Genomic DNA, 20,198 nt, shown 5'->3' with positions numbered 1-20,198 from the left:
ATACACACAATAACCTTTAATCCTTACATCTACTCTACATAATACCCAATTTTTACATCGTTTCATTCCATCAAGCAAAATGACTGTCGTCTACTCCACCAACGAGCCCGTCGACCCTCTCAAGCAGTCTGGCCAGGCCCCTCCCACTTACACGGTCGAGTCGGACCACCAGGAGTCTACCCCGTCGGAGCAACAACCTCAAGATGTCTCCAGCAATCGTGCCAAGGGTCACCACTTTCACAAAATCAGCTCCAAGGCTGGCTGGCCACTGAACAAGGCGGCCAACTTGATCGGTGCTGAGGGATGGTGGCCTACCACTATGGATAAGGAGTGCAACAAGGCTGCTCGCATCCTTCATAGCTTCACCAGTGAGTGCCCAGCAACAATAATCATCAACTATACTGACCCATATACAGACCTCAGCGCTTCTGCCCCTCCCAAGACCAGTGGTCCCATGCATCCCACTGGCCTCACCCGCAAGTCCATGGTCAAGATCCCCCCTCACGTCCTCCACCGTGCCGCCGGTCTCGCCATCTTCAACGTCCTCCGCGCCGGTGCCTGCCACGGCTCCCTCGCTGGCGGTTCTGGTGTTGTCGTCGCCCGCCGCCCCGACGGTACTTGGTCTCCTCCCTCGTCCTTCATCGTGAGCACCCTTGGTGCCGGCTTCGTCTTCGGTCTCGATGTCTACGATTGCGTTTGCGTCCTCAACACTCCCGAGCAGGTCGCCGCCTTCACAAAGCCCCGCTTATCCCTCGGTGCTGAGGGTTCCATCGCCGTTGGACCTCTTGGTACTGGTGGAAGTGTCGAGGCTACCGTCACCAAGACCGCACGACCGGTGTGGAGCTACATGAAGAGCCGGGGACTGTGGGCGGGCGTTCAGATTGATGGTACCATCATTGTCAGCCGAGGAGATGCCAACTCTGCCTTCTACAATGAGAGCGGCATCACGGCCCGCAAGATTTTGACCGAGGACGTCGCCTGGCCGATGAGTGCCAAACCCCTATTCGAGGTGCTCCGAGCCATTGAGGGTCGACCCGACTTCGACCGAACTATTGTCCAAGAAGTTGGAAGCGTTCCTACCCCTGGCGACGCCATCCTGTCCGAGAAACAGGAGAGGTACACCGATGAGCCCGAGCTGCCCGCTCAGCAGACCCGAGAACAAACCGAAGAGGCCAAGGAGGAGCTCCCCAGCTATACGGACGTGAAGCCTGATGTGAAGGAGGAAGAGGAGGATACTGCCATGAGTGAGAAGGAAAAGCTGGCCAAGTCTGGTTACTAAGTCTTTGGGTCATGTCTGCATAGTATAGTGTTTCCTTTGTTCGCTGGGATAGGAGTTTTTGGCTGGACCTCACCTTGGGCTGGATATAGAATGAACAACAGTATCAGATAATCGCATCAACATGTTTTCAAGACCGGAGTAACTAATTGAGACTCGAGGTCAACAAATGGGCCGATGGACCGGCTGGTTCATTGATGCCGCAATCAAGACCTTCATGGTGACCTACAATTATGTTAAAATTGGGGTATAAGATTGTACGTTATTGTGTTAATTTTCATCCTCAATCTAGGATATCTGTACTCTAATAATGCGAAGAAAGTCAAATGTCACACTGCCTTGGACCCCGTTCACCCGAGCAGATATTCTGCTGTAATAAGTAGTTTATTGCTATACTGAACTCATTCTTCACTCTCGTCCTGTTGTGAGGCCTCCTAGTCTTTAAAATTCTCCAACATGGCGAGGTGCTGTTTCTCATTTGGTGGGCATAGCGCAGACTGTGGGACAAACGCATCCCGACGAATGAATGCAAGGTCCTGGAGTTCACTGGCTTGGCCAATATCCGCGTTGAAGGTGCAGTACCGCATCATCAACTTGGCGAGTTTACATTGGATGAGAATTTGGCCACCCGGTGTGACGGTAGTTGATCGGGAGGTATTGCAACCCAACTCGTCGGTTCCTGTCTGGATAGGCATTCGCAAGTCAGAAAAATGCTTCCTCCTGATCGGTTCACTTACAATGCAAAGATCACATCGTCTTCTGGGTCGATCTGCGAGACTTTTCCATGCTAAGGGAAGTCTCGTACCAAGCTTCCGCCTGATCAACTTCTCCGTCTCTTCCAAAGATAGAAGCCGAGGGCAGGGCCGCGATATCTCCGAGGGGTTGGAAGCGACAAAGCGTTGGTCTAGGAAGTTGAATTCCACGATGCGGACCACGGCTTTGAAGGGCTCCTAGAGCTCAGCAGTGTATCCGTCGCAAGCCTCCCACCTCCAATTCAATAGGGCAGCCATGATCTTGATGCAGTCAAGCCAGCCCGCTTCGAGATGATCCACCTCTATTCCCCTTTCATGCAAACGACGGCAGATGGGAGTTGTGGAGAATCGCTTGAAGTTTGTCGATTGGAAATATTGCTTCTTCCAATGACCATCAGCATCCATGTATTCAATGCAAACGGCCACACGCAATGCCTCGGCCCAGCAGTCGAAAGGCCCAATAGCCGGGATATTCCGCCAATGGAACGGATGCCTTTGCCCGTCGACCGTGATCTCGACCACACGATTGACCAGGGAGGCCGAGTTTAGATTTAACGAGTTCCAGGTTTTTGGCGAGATTTCAATTCGACAGACGTTTCGAGACTCGCCATTCCCATTTACGAATTGGAAGGCAACATTGCGTGATGAGATTCGTCGAGGAGCAGTACGAAAGACCCAACACTCTGGCATGCCAGGCTTGGCCGGCTGTGTTGTTCGAATCCACGTATGTTCTTCACGTCCGGGGCGTGTTTTAATTCTTCTGGGGTTCAGCTTCCTGTCTTTGGGTATGATCTCAAAGAGATGCCGTTGATCATCCGGGACATTTTCTGGGACATCTTCCGGGACAAAGCTCCCAATCTTGATGCGATCACGGGGGACATTGAACTCCTCGCCCCTCTTATGGAGGGCTGAATAAGTCTCGAGGCCTTGTGGTGTCTTTGTCGTGCGAAGTAATCTCACAGGGGGATATCTCTTCGATCCGTCGGCAGCCGACTGGGCAATGATTCCATGGTAGCCGACTTTCAGGGCCACGATGCCCGGCTCTTTGAGATAGCAGTAATCGTCTATCGTGAACGGCTTGATAACTTGAAACGTTTTGAAGCGGGGTGGTGCGGAAGTTGAACGGGTGCGTCGACGCGAAGGCTCGGGAGAAGACATGATGTCTACAAAATATGATGGATTGAAGAGAAAAGGAAGAGAAACCGAACCGGACGAAAAGAAAAGAACGTATGGCGGATGGGTTGAGAGGCAGGAAGACCTAACCATCGCCGCCATCACACAACCGGAAGTTGCGAGGGACGCCATCAAGGGGCAGATCGTCTAGACCGATGATGTCTCGACTCGAACCTACCTCTTTGAAGTTAATTTCGAGGAGCAGTCTATCTGAAGGTTGGGTGCTGCCTTGTATCTGCACGTACAAGTGTTGCAGGCGAACAAACACGTGCAAACTGACTTTATTCACAACTAAGTTTATTTCACGACTGACTTTATCATTTGAACCATATCTCTCGTTGCTCATCTCAACTTCCTTACCACACCTCATCACCAAGAATCGAATGCATCTCCATCGCAGTATTGTACCGAAAAACTCACGAGTTCCTCTGAGCCGGTTGCGCAACCTCGCACCCTACCCACGGCACTTATCCATGAGCGCTTCCAACCATACCAACAAACAACCGGAAACAACAGCAAAAACAGAGAAGATGAGTGAACAGACAAAGGAAGGGGACAAAAAGGTAACTTGAACCCGGATTTCTTCCATGGAAGATAACACTGACAAGAGTTTGTGTAGGAGTCACAGGGGCAGATGCAGGGCAGCAAATGTCCGCGCTGTGGACATGTGGGAGGCCATGCTCTCGATTGCCCCAGGCGATATCGGGACTGTTGGACGTATGGGAAGAAAAAGGGACAGACGGGGCAAACTTGAGTGTTTGGAGCGTCGCCGTTCATGGCTACGCAGGAATGAAGTTGGCGAGGATGGTTGTGAATCAAGATACCATTAATGGAATTCTGCCTGGAGTACAGTCCAACCTAGGTCTTGCCAATTGTAAACAAAGGGACTTTGGTAGATGGGCTCTGAGAACCTTGTTAAAGCTATGCAGCGGCAAGCTTCGAGTTGATGACCAGAGGGAGGTAGCCCACTACTTCCCCCACGACCAGCGTACAGGGACATCAGTTGGTCGACTGAAGATCCATCATGACATGACGTCGTAAAAATATTCATCCCTCAATCTAAAGGACTAGGAAATCCTTGTATCTGTATCTGATCCGATCTTCCATCGTTCGGAAGGGCTCTAGGATCTCGACACGCGCCTGGGCAGCAGGTTCCTTGATCATCCTCTCCAGAGCATTGATAATATCGCGATCTTATAACACGAAGTCACCTACAGCTTTCAACTCGGGTGTCGAAGTAGGGGGGTCAGTCTTCCAGTGTTAGGCACCAGTGTCAGACGTGGTATCTGCTTGAGTATGCCAGCGCCAGGCCGGCTTTTCGGGCTCAGAAGACGGAAACCCAGCCAGTCGGAGCATTTGATCAAGCCCCGATGAGCATTGGAATTGAAGAACAGGTCCAACGCCTAAGAGTTGCGGAGTTCAGGCTGTTTAAGAAGGCCTCCCTTGTGGAGGAACTACGTCAGATTGGACAACGCTGCCAGCAGATCTATCCAGAAATAGCAAAATTTAATCTACATTGTATTATCTCTAATTTGGCTGGTTCTTCTCCTTTCGTCATCGTCTGCCGAGAACCGGACCATCGTTCCGTCGTTACTTTCCCGCACACATCGTCAGCCTCAACAGCGAGCAACACCACCAAACCCGTCAGTGCAGCAAACCACGTACATGGCCTCAAAAGTCATAAAGTCATCATGAAGTTCCAACGGATATATTATATTTCCACTCTAATCGTCACATAGGGGGCTGACTCGGGCGACTCAACATGACCCCCAAGGCCTCATCTGATCACTCAGGCAGCTAAGTAAGACACTTGATGACTGAGGAGGAGTTTTTCGTGGATCGCCATAAAGGATGTGAAGAAAGTGCATGAGATATAAGTGTGTAACTTGAATTCTTCTAAATATTCCCTGTTTCCTTAGGAATGGTAATCTATAGGGGTCTTAAGATGCGAAAATGTATCATAACAACCACAGGCCACGGAGGGTGACATAATACACTGCTTTCTTTTCAGAGGCATTCCTCTCCGATCCCTTCCGCACAGAAAACAAAAGTCATGGCTCCCCAGTCACCAACCTCCCCATGACAACATCCTACGCGACCTCAAAGACGGAATCAAGATTCCCTCAAATGACAAGGTCGCATCGAAATCGAGTTCCTGACCGTCAGCAAAATCCCGGCCCCCGATTGTAAGCAAGCTGAGGGGTATGACCTTGGTCGATGGCTGCGCCTTGACCGGGCTTGATCACTCATCACCCGCCTCAACGCCATCTATTTCAGCTTGATTGCACTAAGGAAAAAACGTGGAGGCAGGAAAGCTTGGTCAAGGGCAGGAAATCATGGCCTTGCCCATGATTCTTATGTCCGTTTCGGAAATATCGGTTGCGGATCTTGAACAACAAAAACGTGCATTGTCAGCGTTGCAACGTAAGGATTCTCTTCTCCACGACTCGTTTAAACATCCTATTCTGGACCACCAAAGTCCCCTCTTGAGAGGAGACGGGGCGCGGGTCACGATGGCTTCACGCTTGGGGTCTCTGCGCTACTTTGGCTGGGCTTAGGCTAAGCCCGCCTCTCGTGGTCTAGCTTCAGGTCTCAAAAGCTGACGGGCAAAAAGGCAGCCTTGTCGACTATAAAAATAGCTGTTAGGCAGATCGACAAGGGGGTCAAAAAGCTGAGGGGAAAAGGTTATCTTGGCTGGGCGCCATGTTTTCTCTTTGTGGAACAGGTAAGACTCGACAGATTCTTACAGCCTGATGGAGCAATCAACAACTCAGCCAAGTCCTTCACGGCTTCTGTACCCGAGAAAGACCTTTCGATCAAGAAACTCCAACTCACCGCATTGATCAAATCTTCCCTTTACAACTTGGTGCTTACTCGAGATCCCCCTCCCCCTGCAAAAATCAGCAATGGAGGACCCGCTACTCTGGACGAACGTCTAGCGTCTGGCGGAGATCCCAACACAGCCCGCGTCTAAAACAAGCCAGGTTCCTGACAATGACCGTCCACAGCCAACCGGAGGTCATCGCCGGGCTCCATGTCCCACCCGCTAGTGGCCACTCGAGCCCCGTTCACAGGGCAGAACCAGCCTCAGGAGCTGGGATGAGACGGGGCGGCTGAGGCTTTGCAGTTGAAACGCTTGAGGATGGATCCATGGTGTTGACTCGTGAAGGATGCACGCGGCATATAAGGGTTTGTAGGCGCCCAGAGAGGTCATCTCCATCACTCCAGTTTTCCATCATCCCAAGTCGGTTTTTTCTTTGTTCGTCATGATTGCCCTTGGTGTCCTGGCCCTCGTGGGCCTTGCCGCCGCTCTCGAACCCCGGCAGATCATGCACGAAGGTAGGAATGAGCCTTCTTTCATCTCTGCTAGGGATTACACCAATAGCGATGCCGAGCCTTGCAAGATACTCAGCCAGGTGTATGAAGAGTCAAAGACCCCAAAGGGCAAGGCTGCTTTTCTTACAGTTCCTGTGTCTGTGGGTATTGCTTGTCTCAAGTCGGTTCCCGTCGACAAGGAGCGTGACCTTGCGCTTCTGGACTATCTTCAGCCTTTGATCGAGTTTCAGAGCACGCTTGAGGTTCTGGCTGATCCTCCAGAGGGATACCTCTTCCCTGGTGTCAATGTCTTGGGTGGATTGGATACTATCCGTGACAACTTGAACAAGAACAAGTACAAGGGCCAGTACGAGGTCATGACTGATCTGCGCAGCCTTGTAAGACATCTACATCTACCTACTGAAACATTGCTCACCATGTTAGTTCGCTGCCGCCAACGATCTCCACTTTGACTACCCCCCAGCTCTTCTCAACACCTTCCTCTATGTCCGACGAGGCATCGACTTCAAGTCAATCTCTTCGGATGGTCTCAGCCTTCCTCAGATCTTCCACAGCATTGATGTCGTCCGTGGTAACGAAGGTAGTCTTACCTACTACCCCTCAGCCATCAAGAGTATCGATGGCACCCCCATCGACAAGTGGCTCGAGGAGGACGCTACCCGCAACACCAACAACATGAACGATCCCGACGCCCAGTGGAACAACCTCTTCTCGAACCTTCCCCGTTCCGCCGTGGGCATGGCTGGCACGACGCTCATCACGCAGTTTGAGATTCCCGACAAGTACACCATCAAGTTCTACAACGGCAGCACGCTAGAGGTTGTAAACGAGATCGCCATCCCCAACACCGTCGACTTTTCAGGCATCGAGTCTGGCGAGGATTTCCACGAGTACTTTGAGATTCCTCACAACAAGACCAGCAAGAAGCCATCGGGCAATGAGCGTCGCGCCGCCACAGAGGAGAGCGCCAATCTTAATGGATATCCCAAGCCTGTTGTCAAGCACTCCAAGAATTCGATAACTTGTTACTTTCTCGAGGGCGAGGGAAACGAAAAGACGGCTGTCATTTCCATCCTGAGCTTCCTTCCCATCGGCTTCGACTTTGCCACCCTCGGCGATTTCAACTTTACTGAATACGTTGCCGAGGGTGAAGAAGTGCTTGGCGAGTTCATCAAAAAGGCCAAGAAGGCCGGCCGCGACAAGCTCATCATTGACGTCTCGGCCAACGGTGGTGGTTCTCTCGCCTTGGCCCAGTCCATCTACCGTGTGCTGTTCCCTGATGGCGAGTTCACCACCTTTGGTCGATACCGCGCCACAGAGTCCCTCGCCGCCGCTACCGAAGCCGACTACGAGACACTCCTCGATGTCCTCATCACCAAGAGTAACGAGTGGCCCCTCGACACCAAGGGCAACGCTATCGAGGAGGGTGAGAAGTGGTTTGGTCCTTACACTATCAAGGGCGGCCAGAACATGACTGCAGCGTTCCAGAGCAATCTTGGCCGCTTCGAAGATGACGAAGACTCTGGTAAAAAGACCCCCAAGGTCGAGCCTCCCTGGAAGCCTGAGAACATTCTCATCGTGACCGACGGCACTTGCGCTTCCGCCTGCACCGTCCTGACCGGTTGGTTAACCCGCAACTACGGTATCCGTACAGTAGCCCTCGGTGGACGTCCCCTCCACCTCGCCATGCAGGCTATGGGTGGTGTCAAGGGTACTCTGCTCTCGTTCCACTCCGACTTTATCTCTGCGACTGCATCTTTCCTCTCAGGTGTCAAGAATGACAAGAAGGCTCTCAAGATTCTTCAAGTCCACGAGGATGCATTCCCCAGCCTTGACGATCCTCCCCTGCTGCCCCTTACAGACGGCGCCAACGCTGGCAAGGTCAACGCGCTGAGCGGTTACACCGAGGACGACGTCGATGGATACCCCGTACACTTCCGCTACGAAGCCGCCAACTGCCGACTATTCTACACACAGCGCATGCTAGCTGACCCCTCCGAGACATGGAAACACGTTTCGGCTGTGGGATGGAGCGGTGCATCTTGTGTCTCTGGATCTACCGTCAACAGCGACGGTACCATTGGTGACAAGGCGCTCAAGTATGACGTCCGGGTGCGAAGCCGTGCTCGTGGTGTACAGGGTCCTGGATCTCTGAAGAAGTAATGTCGTATATGATATATGTAGATATTGGATTGGATATATGGAGGGCATTTGATGATTATATTTGCATGGAACGGCGTTTTTTGCATGATTGATACCATACATATACGTTATACCTTGGTGTTTAGAATAGAACTTACTTAAGCTTCATATTCTCTAATATCTCTGGTGATTGCAGTGACTCTTTTCTTTGTGACAGGTACTAAAACGGGCAGGGCAATCAAGATGTTGTCCAACCAATCTCTGCATCGACGTTTACGCCGCGATCGGATTCGGTGCATCATGACGTCAGACAAGAGGGAGCACGCGACAGCCAACTCTCAATTCCATTCCTCGTGATCAAGCAACACCACTTTGTTTCTCGTTCCTGTTGATCCTTTCTTCCTTCTCTTCTTCTTCTCCATACACGAATTAGTCCATTAGTCGCTGGATCTCTTTGGCCCAGCATGCCGCCATCTTCAGAGTCCAAGTCACAAAGAATCCAGCTGTTTCTGCGACAATGGTTTCTGATCAACTGGGTTGATCTTCTTTGTATGGGTGTTATCGGCGGTCTTGCATTCGGAGTACGCTTCCTCTCTCCTTCATCTCAACTCTGCTAACTTTGTTGTATAGCTATACCACACCCCCGTCATCATCACCCGAACCTTTCCCATAACCTTTGACGCAACCTCGGGCGACATCATATACCCAGAATGGGCGTACCCCGACCGAGGCTGGATAATCCCCTCCTGGCTCTCAGGAGTAATCTCCATTGCCGGACCGTTTAGCGTCTACATCCTCGCGCAGATACAAATCAGATCAATATGGGACGCCAGCAACGCCATAATGGGAACCACCTGGTCTGTCATATTGGCATCTCTCTTCCAGGTAACGCTCAAGCAACTCGTCGGAGGCTTCAGGCCATACTTTCTAGACGTATGCATGCCCGATATTTCACTCGCGTCTGAGAGGAACGCATCTGGTCTCAATGGCGTTGGGTTTCACAAGGTCATGTACACGACAGAGATTTGCACGCAGCCCGACAAGTTTAAGATACAAAACGCCATAACCTCGTTTCCAAGCGGTCACACAACAGCCGCCTTTGCTGGATTTGGTTTCCTCTTCCTCTGGCTGAATGCAAAGCTTAAAGTCTGGGCGGATCACAAGCCCGCGTTTTGGAAGCTGTGTCTTACGTTTGCGCCGTTGTTGGCTGCGGTGCTCATTGCTGGATCTTTGACGATAGATGCTGCGCATAATTGGTATGATATTGTTGGAGGTGGAGTAATTGGCTCGATAATGGCGTTTGCCTCGTACAGGTCTACGTACGCCGCCGTGTGGGATTGGCGGTTTAATCACCTACCGCTTCAAGAGAGGGAGGCGTTTAGATACGGGTTTGATGGAGATCTTGATTACGCGGCACAGACGCTGAGCATGAGTGCTGGTTGGGGAGGCAAGAGGGTTAGGTTACCTGACACACCAGACGACGGCGATGAAACTCCACGCCAGACGAGTAGCGGCCAGCAGATAGAGAGTCTGGATGCTGCTAGAAGGAAGCGACGGGCGCCTATTGGAGACGAAGCAGTGTAATAGAACTGTTGGGTAGAATAATAGTAATTTCGAGTAGCTTTACTCGATGGAATAAACCTTTCGACCCCTTACATACACCTCGACAATATTTCTATCATCCCCCGTCATGAGAAACTTGTCATACACCCTCCTCATCGAATCCTCCTCCTCAACAGGGGCATTCACACCTCGTCTCGAAGAATCCATGTCCACGACAATAGCATCAAACTGCTTCCCAACCTCAAAGTTTCCAATCTCATCCCCCACGCCCATGACCCTCGCACCTCCTACAGTGCCAAGGTAAAACACTTCATCTAGACTCAGCCCTTTGTCGGCACCTTTTGTTTCTGCTTCTTTTGAGAATGAGGCAATCAGTGCGTGACGCATAGAGTCAAGAATGGACGAGGAGAATCCACCGCCGGAATCAGTGCCCAACCCGACCTTGATGCCTCGCCTCATAAAGTCCCGTACAGGAGCAGCCATGAAACCTCCTCCAACCGTCATGTTGGCCGTCGGACAGTGTGCTACACCACAGCCATGGGCCTCTAGCTTGTCCGTCTCTCCAGGCGTCATGATGGTGCAGTGCGCAAGGACAGATCGTTGATTCAGCAGGTTGTAGTGCGCATACAAATCAACCTCGTTGTCAAACTGCGGAAACAAGGAGAGCGTAGCATCAATCTCCTGCTGCGCCTCGTTGAAATGCGTCTGTATCGGCAAATCCGTATTCTCCGATGCGATAACTCCCAGACCCTCTAGGAGGTCTGGCTCACAAGATATAGCGAAGCGAGGCGTAATGACGTATCTAACAAGATGGCCGTCAGGATCGATAGACCGAACGTGCTGGATACACCGCTTCGTCTCAGCCAGAGATTCTTCCGTGCTAGCATCTCGGTAGAAATCAGGTGAGTTCCTATTCATGTTGCACTTGCCCACAAACGCCCTCTGACCCTTTGCAAGACACGTATCAGCGAGGACACACGTGGCATCTCCATGCAGCGAGCCATAATAACTCGCAGTAGTAACACCCTGCCTAAGCATACCATCAACCAGAGAAGCATAAACACGCTTCGCATACTCAACATCCCGAAAGCGCGCCTCGTTGGGAAACGTCACGCCCTCAAGCCAGTCAAGGATATGCATGCCCTGTCCCAGACCGCGTTGCATCCACTGCGGGGCATGATTGTGCGTATCGACAAAACCGGGGATGAGAAATTGATGAGGTGCGAGCTTTGTGAGGGGGATATTGAGAGAGGGAAGCTTATCGGGGGGTGTTTCTGGCTGTAGGGAGACGATGCGGCCTGATGAGATGGTGAGGAGGGTGTTTTGGAGGATTGTGATTGTGGTGGGGGATGTTGAGTGAATGACGGTGCCGTAAAAGGCTGATGTTGCATTCTCAGATGTTGCCATGTTCAAGTTTCGTTGTCAGAGGGAAAAGGTTGAGTTGTCGATGGTGGTTGAAGGTTCCAAGTTTGAAGCTGTCTATCTCACTCACATGCAAGTTCAACTGATCACCATGGCTTATTAACCAGCAGCCTTGGTGATACAACAGCACAACTACAAACCACCAAAGATGACCACACTATTCAGAAACTGACCAAGTATAAGGGAAATACCAAAAAAAAGCATTTCCAAGGCAGAGGAAAACTCCAATAATGTACTCATTAATGTCATGTCGACGTACGTTCGAAGATGTGAGAAGGCATCTTGCATCGAACAGAGCAAGGAGTAAAGGCAAGACAGTTTGACCTGTTTAACTAGCTCCAAAACGAAGATTATAACCGCTTCAACAAATTCATATAGTCTTCAAGTACAAACAACCATCAATCAGTGAATCACCAGGTTGAACTGCATCGCAATCACGAGCCATCCGGTGCTGCTTGGTGATAGCAGCTGCCTGAGGCCTCAGATCTCAACCAATCACATCACATCCGGTATGGTGTAGTGGCTAACATTTCGCGCTCTCATCAACAAGTTGAGAGATCATCTGATCCGCGGAGCCCAGGGTTCGATTCCCTGTACCGGAGATATAATTCTTTTGCCAGGGATGCCTTCTTTTTGCTGCTCTCATCAACTTCAAGGGTAGAGAGCCGCCTCCCTGTCTGACTTGTGGAGATATATCCCTCTTTTAAACCCAGGTAGCATTCCAATAAAGTAAAATCCCTTATTTAACAAACCTCTCTGTAGCAAAAAGAGACGCAACTGCTGACTTCCAGGGGCTCAGGGTCTCTCTCAATCATCGCAGCCAAGGGCAAAAAGAAACTCCGGTACAGGGAATCGAACCCTGGGCTCCGCGGTGCTATTCCCTCAGGTTATGAGAGCGCGAAATGTTAGCCACTACACCATACCGGATATGGCTGTTGATGAACGTCGGGACTCAGATTGGGCGTCAGAAGCCTGCAGCAAGGGGCAGCCCTACAAGGCAAAGGCAACGGCCAACACCCCACACCCTCAACACCATCAGATACATCTACATCACTCGCAGACCGAGTGAACAAGTACGCACTGTTTCCGTCCGTCTATGCCTACGTAATAATAGTACAGTGTCCACCTCGGCGACTGCCACCTCCTAGAGTGGCTCTGTCGTCCTTCTTTTGGCTTTTGGTTCCCCCTCTAACCCTTCCTTCATCAAAAACCTTCACCATGATCAAATATCAACAAAAGCTGGTACAATAACTCCCTTCATCTCCCAACCTTGAGCCATCCGAGGCTCCAATCATCCGTTATCAAACACCCATCTCAACTCAACATTGTGCAATCCATATCCGCCCACTAAACCATGCCATCAGCGATAGCAAGCCTTTGCTTAGCCGTCTTAGCTCGTTTAGATCCCTTCGCCCTGCCCTTCTTGCCCTTGGTGTCGCTCTCAGCAGGGGCGGGTGTGTTCGGTGTTGCCGTTCCAGAAAGACCCTTGGAACCGTCATCAAAGTGACCCTCGCCTAGAACTTGTTAGCTTGTGTCATCTTGTGGGAAAAGAACTCGCTCACCTTCATGATACATCTCATCCAAGCTGGCAGAATTCTCTGCCTTGCGTCGCTTGCCTCCCTTCTTCTTCTGTTGCTTCTCCAACTCGCCCGACTCGAGGAGTTCCTTTTCGCGGCGTTCAATCATCTCTGCCTGCTCGTCATCCGCCAGCCACATGGCAATGTCGCGGTTGCGGTTCTCAGGAGCACGACGACCAGAGAAGTCGACGCTGGCACCGCCACCTTGGATAACGACGCGCTGGACTTCCTCCTTCTGCAGAGCACGCTTTCGGATACGCTCCTCGATGGTACCGCGAGTAATGAGACGGTACACCGTAACCTGCCTGGTCTGACCCAGTCGATGGGCTCGGTCCATGGCCTGTGAGTCGATGGTCGGGTTCCAATCCGAGTCGTAGAAGATGACGGTATCGGCGGATGTGAGGTTGATACCGAGACCACCGGCACGAGTGGACAGGAGGAAGATGAAGATCTCGGGACGGGTTTGGAAATCGTGCACCGTGTCTCGTCGATCCTCGAGCTTGGTCGAACCATCCAGTCGGCAGTACTTGTAGTTGCGGTACGTCAGGTACTCTTCCATCATGTCGATCATGCGTGTCATCTGGAAATACAGCAGCACACGATGATTCTCGGCCTTGAGCTTGAAGAGCAGGTCATCGAGCTTGGCAAGTTTGCCACTGTCGGTGACAAATCGCTGCATGGACGGGACTGAGATGTTGGTGAAGCCCTTCTTCTCGTGATCTGGCTTGGGAAGCATCTCGCGTGAAGGATACAGCTCCAGAGGAACCTTCTTCTCCACCAACGCCCTCTGCTCAAACACTGTCGGTCCGAAGAGGATCTTGCGAATGTCGGCATTGAACAGGTTGTTGGCTCGCTCGATCTCGGAACCCGAGCTACGGCAAGAAACTTGGATTGGGGGAGCTGACGCGCGAGGCTTGCCAGCTGGCTCCAGTCGACCCAGACCAGACTCGTCATAGTCCGCCCGGGCAACATTCATCAGCTGGGTCAAGACGCCCTCGGTGGTGATTTCCGCAAGAGGCTTCCGGTTCTGACGAGCCCGAATCTGGAAGAGAGCATGAGCCGGAGTGTAGTTCTTGTCTTCAGGCTCGGTGTATGCAACATTGAAGTAGCCAAGTCGGTCCCGCTTCTGGATCTCCTTGGCAGCTCGGGTGATCAAGCTCGAGTGTGTAGCCTCATAGACTTCGTTGGGCGAAACATCAGCAAACCGAAGCCATGAGAATGCCTTGGATCCACTGCTGCTCTGTCGAACGTTCTCTGGACTCCAGATGTTCATCATGTGGTTGAGTGCCTGACTTCGCCAACCAGCTGTCTGGTTGTCTGGGCCAGCCTTGTGTAGACGACCACCTTGTCGCCAAATGAGACGGGGAAGTTCGTACTCAATCATGTTGCGACTCGAGTAACCCACAGAGACCTCACTGCCCTCACGGACAAACGAGGCCGTCTCAGCAAAGTAGGCGCAGGCAAAGGGCGAACGGACTTCAGCGCGCTCAAACAGATCAGGATGGTTACAGACCTTTCGGAACTGCATCACCAAGTTCATCAGAGTGCCAGAGTCTTGGTCATCTCCCATGGTAGCCTTCTCGACGAGATCCATAATGTTAATCTGGTTCCGCAGATTGCTGTAGTAAGCCCGTTGTCGGTAAGTGAGATCGCAGAACACGTCCATTTCAATCTTGTCACCAAGCTCCTTCTGCACATGCTTCTTCACACGTCGAAGCATGAAGGGCTTCAAGATCATGTGAAGACGCTTGAGCTGATCTTCATTGAGTTTGGTGTTACTCTGCGCGTGCGACTCAATATCCTTAGAGAACCATTCGCTGAACTCGTCGTGAGAGTCAAACAGCGACGGCATGATGAAATGGAGAAGGGCCCAAAGTTCCTGCATGTTGTTCTGGATAGGGGTACCAGTGAGCAACAGTCGGTTTCGGCAGTGGAAGCCGAGAAGGCACTTCCAACGAGAACTCTGTGAGCTCTTGATGGCCTGGGCCTCGTCCAGAATCATGTATTGCCATCTCATCTTCTGGAAGTAAGCCACATCTGAGACAACAAGCTGGTACGAAGTCACGCAAACGTGGAAAGGAGCATCCTTTCGGTACGTAGTGTGCTTGCGGTCCCAAAACTTTCGGAGAACCTTTCGGTCACCAGCGCCACCCCAGTACGGAAGAATCTTGAACTCGGGAACAAACTTGGCAATTTCTTGCTGCCAGTTGTGAAGTGTCGAAGCTGGGGCAACAACCAGGAAAGGGCCCCAAATGTCGTGCTTCTCGGCAAGGTACGCCATGACGGAAATGGACTGGACAGTCTTTCCGAGACCCATTTCGTCTGCCAAGATACCGTTGATGCCCTGCTCGTACAGGTTGACAAGCCAGTTGAGACCCTTGAGCTGGTACTCCTTGAGCTGAGCGTTGATGAGCTTGGGTTGCTCGATTTCGACATCTCCCAGACCTGTGGGGTTCTGGAAGTTCATCTCGCCCTCCTCGTCCATGTCGAGGCCTTGGTTGTTGAAGTCGCGAGCCTTCTTCTGAGCCTCTGCAATGGCGTTCTGGGCGTTGGCCATGGCAGCAGCACGAAGAGCTTCGTCACTACCCTCCTCAAAGTCAAGATTGGCAAAGTCTGTGACCTTGCCGGCAACATCGGTAGGCTCATCAATGTCGAGTTTCTGCTCGTCAATCTGGTGCGCATCCCTGGCCACATCAGGGTTGTCGGTACTGCGCTCCACCTCATCAGTCTTGATCTTCTTGCCGATGAAATGAGAGTAAAGCTCGGTCTGGGAGATAAGGAAGTTGAGCTTCCTCTTTTGACGAGCGGCTTCACGATCAGCTTCCTCCTTGCGGGCATTCTCAATCTCTTGCTTCTCGGCAGCCTTGCGAAGGTCTCGCTCCTCACGCTCGTTGCGCTTCCAGAAGCCCATCATGTCACGCATGACTCGCTTGGCGCGGGCCTGAAGATCCTTGGTGCCCTTGTTGGTTCGCAATTGCCAGCGCTTAGCCTCCTTGGAAGCCAGAATCGCCGTTTTCTTGAGGTTAGAAGCCTTTGTGGCGTAAGAGTCGACTGCCAGCTTGAAGGTCTTGTTGACATCCTTCCTAGCCATGTCTCGCCAGATCTGGTCGTAAATTTGGTTGTAACCTTTGGACATGAAGCGCTTCTCGTTCTCGGGGATGTCGTCGACCTTCTCCTTGTCTTTATCCTTGTCCTTGTCTTTGCCCTTCTTGGTCTTCTTCTCGATGGGCTCCTCTTCGTCCTTGTCGGCCTCATCCTTGTCCTTTTCGGTATCCAAGGCAGTATCCTTCTTAGACTTCTTGATCTTGATGCGGACGCGATTTTCCTCTTTGGTGGGCAACTCCTCGCCAGCATCCAAAGCGGCCTGAGCAGCTTCGGCAGAGTCCTTCTCGGCCTGCTTCTGCTCCTTTGACTTCTTAAGACGGGGACCACCTCGTCCCTTGCCTTTTCGTTTGCCGGATGGCGTTCCTGCTTCGCCAGATTCCATATCGGAAGCCTGGAATGAGGACATGGTGCCACCCTCGAGATTGAGCTCCAGGTTCCTGGCAGGGCCCTTGATTCCTTGTTGTAGGATAAGCTTCGTCTGCTGTGCCTTCTTACTGGCACGCTCAGCATCACGGAGGTGCTTCTGGCGCTCTGCCTCGTCTTCGGCTGCCTCGGCGCGCGCGAGAGCCGCCTCCTTCTGCTCCATGGTGACAGCCATGGACTTTTCGCGCCGTCGCTTGCGTTGCATATCCTTCTTGCGTTCCTTCTCAGCGTAGACCTCTTGCTCCCGAACTTCGTGAAGAGCTTCATCATAGAAAACATCGTCGTAGCGCCGCTTGCCAAGCTCAGCATGCTGTACCAGTTTCTTGGTTGCTGTTGTTGCATAAGCGTCTCGTCGAAGTCGGCTCTGATCCAGGTCTAGTTCGGCCATTACACGTCGGCGCTTCTGCGCGCGTTCCTTGTACTGCTGCTCGTCGAACTCATCAGGATCGAGGGCCGCGGCCTTGCTGTCAATCTGAGACTCGGCATTTTGGATCTTCTTTTCCATCTCAGTCGACCACGTCTTCTGCTTAGGCTGACCATTCGCTTGTCGCTTAGCAGGTAGACGGGGAGTCGGAGATTCCTTCTTGATGGATAATCGTCGCCCATTCTTGGGGGTTGTTGCCTCTCTTGCCGCCTCTCGGATGTCAGAGGCGCGGCCTTTGGTCGACTTACGGCCTCCTCTCTTTTTGACAGGTTCTCTTGGTTTTCCCCTTACGGGTTCGGGCTCCGTTTCGACGTCTTTCTCGACTTCAGTGTCGTGATCCTCGGGTTCCAGCTCGCGCTTTGACGGTTTCGCTTCTCGCGAATCACGCTTCAGCTCTCGGTCGCGTCGGTCTCGGTCATGTTCTTGACCGCGCTCTTCAACCACAGGTGTTCGTTCCCGAGGTTTTGGTGCAGGTTCGGCACTAGAAAGAATGTTGGAGAAGGACATGGGGTCAGCAGCTCGGCTCGGCGTCTTGTATCGAGTTAGCATTGATGCATCAGAATAAAGATCGAAATGGCGTACGCTGGTAGATGGAGGATTAGGCTTTGGTGGTGATGGAGCCGCGAGGTCCGACTTGAAGGGTGGAAGGGCAGGAGCCCCGTTGGTTGTCGAGCTCATATTGGCCGTTGCACCATGTCTCAAGCTCGGAGAAGCTAGGAGCGGCTGTCGCCCTGGAGGACTGAGAGACCCAGGCTGAGGGTGCGAATGGGATAACGGGCTGCGCGGGCGATTGAATGAAGATGCACGTGGTGATGTATAAGAGCCGCCGTTGTAATAGGAAGGAGTGTGTTGTTCACCAGATTGCGAATAGTTGTATGGCTCACGAGTCTGTTGGGGTGAAAATAAAAAGTTAGCTCCACGTCAGCAAAGATGTGATGTGGTTGTTTTGGTTTGGTTTGCGGCGGGTGAGAGAAAGAATGCGTGTTGCCGCGTTAAGGGGAGTGGTGATGAAATTAAGCGTGATGCGATGGATGTTACGGGAGGGCGGGAAAAATTACTAAGATAGTGTTCAGAAGGGAAGCAGGCATTGATGGCCTGGAGACGATGGGTGATGAAATAGACGAGAATGAAAAAGTGAATGATGTTGGGGGAAAGAGAGAAATTCAAGGGCCGACAGGCAGGTTAGGTGCATTCAATCAAATCAAGCCTGGGCGAGACGACGGAGAGTCAAAGACAAAAAAAGAAGTGGATTTGCCCCCCTTACCTTGGGAGTGCCAGCCGGGGGCGCGTTGGCGTTGGCGTTGGCGTTGTGCCAGGAGGCGGCAGGCGTAGCCGCGTCGGAAACAGAAACTCGACGCTCTGTGGTGTCGGTCGTTGGGTCATAGAAGCCTCGCGATGCGGGTTTACTGTCACGGCCGTGGTGGACGTCGGGCGCCGAGGGCGAATAGTATCCAGCCGGCGGGTGCAGCGGCGACACCGGGGGAGGAGCTTGGTGTTGATGCTGCTGGTGCGACGGGTGCTGCGAAGGATGGTGTTGAAGCCCACCAGGCGTAGGTGATGATGACTTGAGACCAACGGGAGGTGGTAGAGTGGGAGCGACGGGACCGCCCGGTGCGCCCGAGGACGAGGAAGACATGTAGGGATTGGGATTATGCAATGCCTGGCGAGGCGGGGATTGATGAGGATGACCAGCACTCGAGGTGCTGGTGTTGTGAGAATGGGCGTGGCCGTGGTTTGGAGGAGAGAAGGGAGGAGGACGGAACTCGGACTGCTTGGGCGAGCGCAGGCTGAAGGTGGAGTGCCGATGCGCATTCGCGTTCGCATTCGATGAGGCTGTCGCCGTCGCACCAGCTGGAGGACCAGCCGAGTCGCCGCCAGGACGAGGAGCATCAGGACCACCCATCACGTCGCGCCGATGATGGTGATGATGATGGTGGTGATGGTGGTGGTGATGTGAGCGAGATTCCCGCTCCTCATCGCCACCGTCTTCTCTATGTGGCCGCTGCAGCACCGTTGAGTTGTAGCCGTTCTTGTCCATGCTGGAGACCTAGCGCTCAAGGAAAGACAAAGTCGACCCAGCAAGGACCAAGAATAACAAGCAGCGTGTGATATTCGACGGCCGAAGATGTATCAGAGTTGAGGACCCATGTGCACGATGGGCAGTGACGCGACGATTGAGGGGGTGGGATTTCGAGGCTCAGATAGATGCGCACTCGATCAGCTAGAGGTCGCGATGCGCACGCGAGGCTCTGTGGGGTGTCGATCCGATTCGATTCGGTCGCGACCAAGGATGCGATGATGCGGCCAGGCGCAACAGCAAAAGACGCACGGGGGAATCGATGGGCGACGAGGATGGGATCGCGAGGTTTGTCGGGTCTGGGTTGAGCTCAGGTCTAAGGCGAGTTCAAAGGGACGGGTGCCCTGACTGGGGGGGCAGATGGTTCTGGTGTGGAGGTGATGGGGATGGGGAGCGTGGCGCTGGGATGGGATGGGATGCGGCGATGCAAGCGGAGCGGCACTCGAGATGGGGAAAAAGGGACAGGGTAAAGAAACGAGGGTGAGAAAGGGCAATCAGGGCCAATGGGTATGCCAGAGCTAGCGGGGGAACGGAGAATACGGACAATGGCGACAAGACGAGGGGGGAGGCACACAAATAGGCGGGAATCGAGCAAAAGAGAGGGGTGGAGTCGACTCGAGTTTGTTTCTAGAGGCTGATGGTGATGAGGTGGGTGCGGGTGCAGCGCAGTGGTGATGGATGGATGGAGCCGAGTGACAGCCAGGCCCGGCGCAGGTGAGACAAGGCAAGTGTAAGTACCAAGCTGAAAATCGATAGAATCAAGTAAATGGGGGAAAAGAGAGGGAGGGGTGACGATGCTGATGGTGGTGTGGCGATGTGATGGTGGAGAAGCCCAAAACAAAGACAAGAGAGAGAGAGGGAAGTGAGGCGTACAGTAATTCTAGGGGAAGGGAAAATCCCCCCGTCCTGGCCGTGATGCTGCGCACGC

At 52.6% G+C, this 20,198-nt stretch overlaps 6 protein-coding genes across 6 annotated transcripts; 3 read left to right on the top strand and 3 right to left on the bottom strand.

Moving 5' to 3' along the window:
- The first annotated feature begins 9 nt into the window (after positions 1–9).
- On the top strand, positions 10–1,418 carry NECHADRAFT_105541 (uncharacterized protein). The gene is made up of 3 exons (XM_003047751.1): positions 10–368; positions 417–1,201; positions 1,232–1,418. The coding sequence occupies exons 1-3, from the start codon at positions 80–82 to the stop codon at positions 1,277–1,279; spliced, it is 1,122 nt and encodes a 373-aa protein (XP_003047797.1). The 5' UTR covers positions 10–79; the 3' UTR covers positions 1,280–1,418.
- Positions 1,419–1,710: 292 nt separating this feature from the next.
- NECHADRAFT_85966 (uncharacterized protein) lies at positions 1,711–3,186 on the bottom strand (the record flags this gene model as incomplete). Its single annotated transcript, XM_003047577.1, has 3 exons — positions 1,711–1,959; positions 2,014–2,226; positions 2,329–3,186. 3 exons carry the CDS (start codon positions 3,184–3,186, stop codon positions 1,711–1,713), a joined length of 1,320 nt encoding a protein of 439 aa, XP_003047623.1.
- A 3,344-nt stretch (positions 3,187–6,530) lies between these two features.
- On the top strand, positions 6,531–8,700 carry NECHADRAFT_50874 (uncharacterized protein; the record flags this gene model as incomplete). Its single annotated transcript, XM_003047750.1, has 2 exons — positions 6,531–6,914; positions 6,961–8,700. 2 exons carry the CDS (start codon positions 6,531–6,533, stop codon positions 8,698–8,700), a joined length of 2,124 nt encoding a protein of 707 aa, XP_003047796.1.
- Positions 8,701–9,143: 443 nt separating this feature from the next.
- Positions 9,144–10,263, top strand: NECHADRAFT_85964 (uncharacterized protein; the record flags this gene model as incomplete). The annotated part of the gene is made up of 2 exons (XM_003047749.1): positions 9,144–9,260; positions 9,310–10,263. 2 exons carry the CDS (start codon positions 9,144–9,146, stop codon positions 10,261–10,263), a joined length of 1,071 nt encoding a protein of 356 aa, XP_003047795.1.
- Positions 10,264–10,302: 39 nt separating this feature from the next.
- NECHADRAFT_85963 (uncharacterized protein) lies at positions 10,303–11,945 on the bottom strand (the record flags this gene model as incomplete). Its single annotated transcript, XM_003047576.1, has 3 exons — positions 10,303–11,621; positions 11,735–11,746; positions 11,924–11,945. 3 exons carry the CDS (start codon positions 11,943–11,945, stop codon positions 10,303–10,305), a joined length of 1,353 nt encoding a protein of 450 aa, XP_003047622.1.
- Positions 11,946–12,742: 797 nt separating this feature from the next.
- Positions 12,743–19,096, bottom strand: CHR2104 (uncharacterized protein; the record flags this gene model as incomplete). Its single annotated transcript, XM_003047575.1, has 4 exons — positions 12,743–13,178; positions 13,227–17,866; positions 17,942–18,081; positions 18,458–19,096. 4 exons carry the CDS (start codon positions 19,094–19,096, stop codon positions 13,012–13,014), a joined length of 5,586 nt encoding a protein of 1,861 aa, XP_003047621.1. The 3' UTR covers positions 12,743–13,011.
- Positions 19,097–20,198: the final 1,102 nt, after the last annotated feature.

This window comes from Fusarium vanettenii, assembly GCF_000151355.1.
Source record: "Fusarium vanettenii 77-13-4 chromosome 10 genomic scaffold NECHAsca_14_chr10_3_0, whole genome shotgun sequence".
NCBI lineage: Eukaryota > Fungi > Ascomycota > Sordariomycetes > Hypocreales > Nectriaceae > Fusarium > Fusarium vanettenii.
The sequence above is the reverse complement of the archived record's forward strand: the minus strand, read 5'-3'. Positions and strand labels throughout refer to the sequence as shown.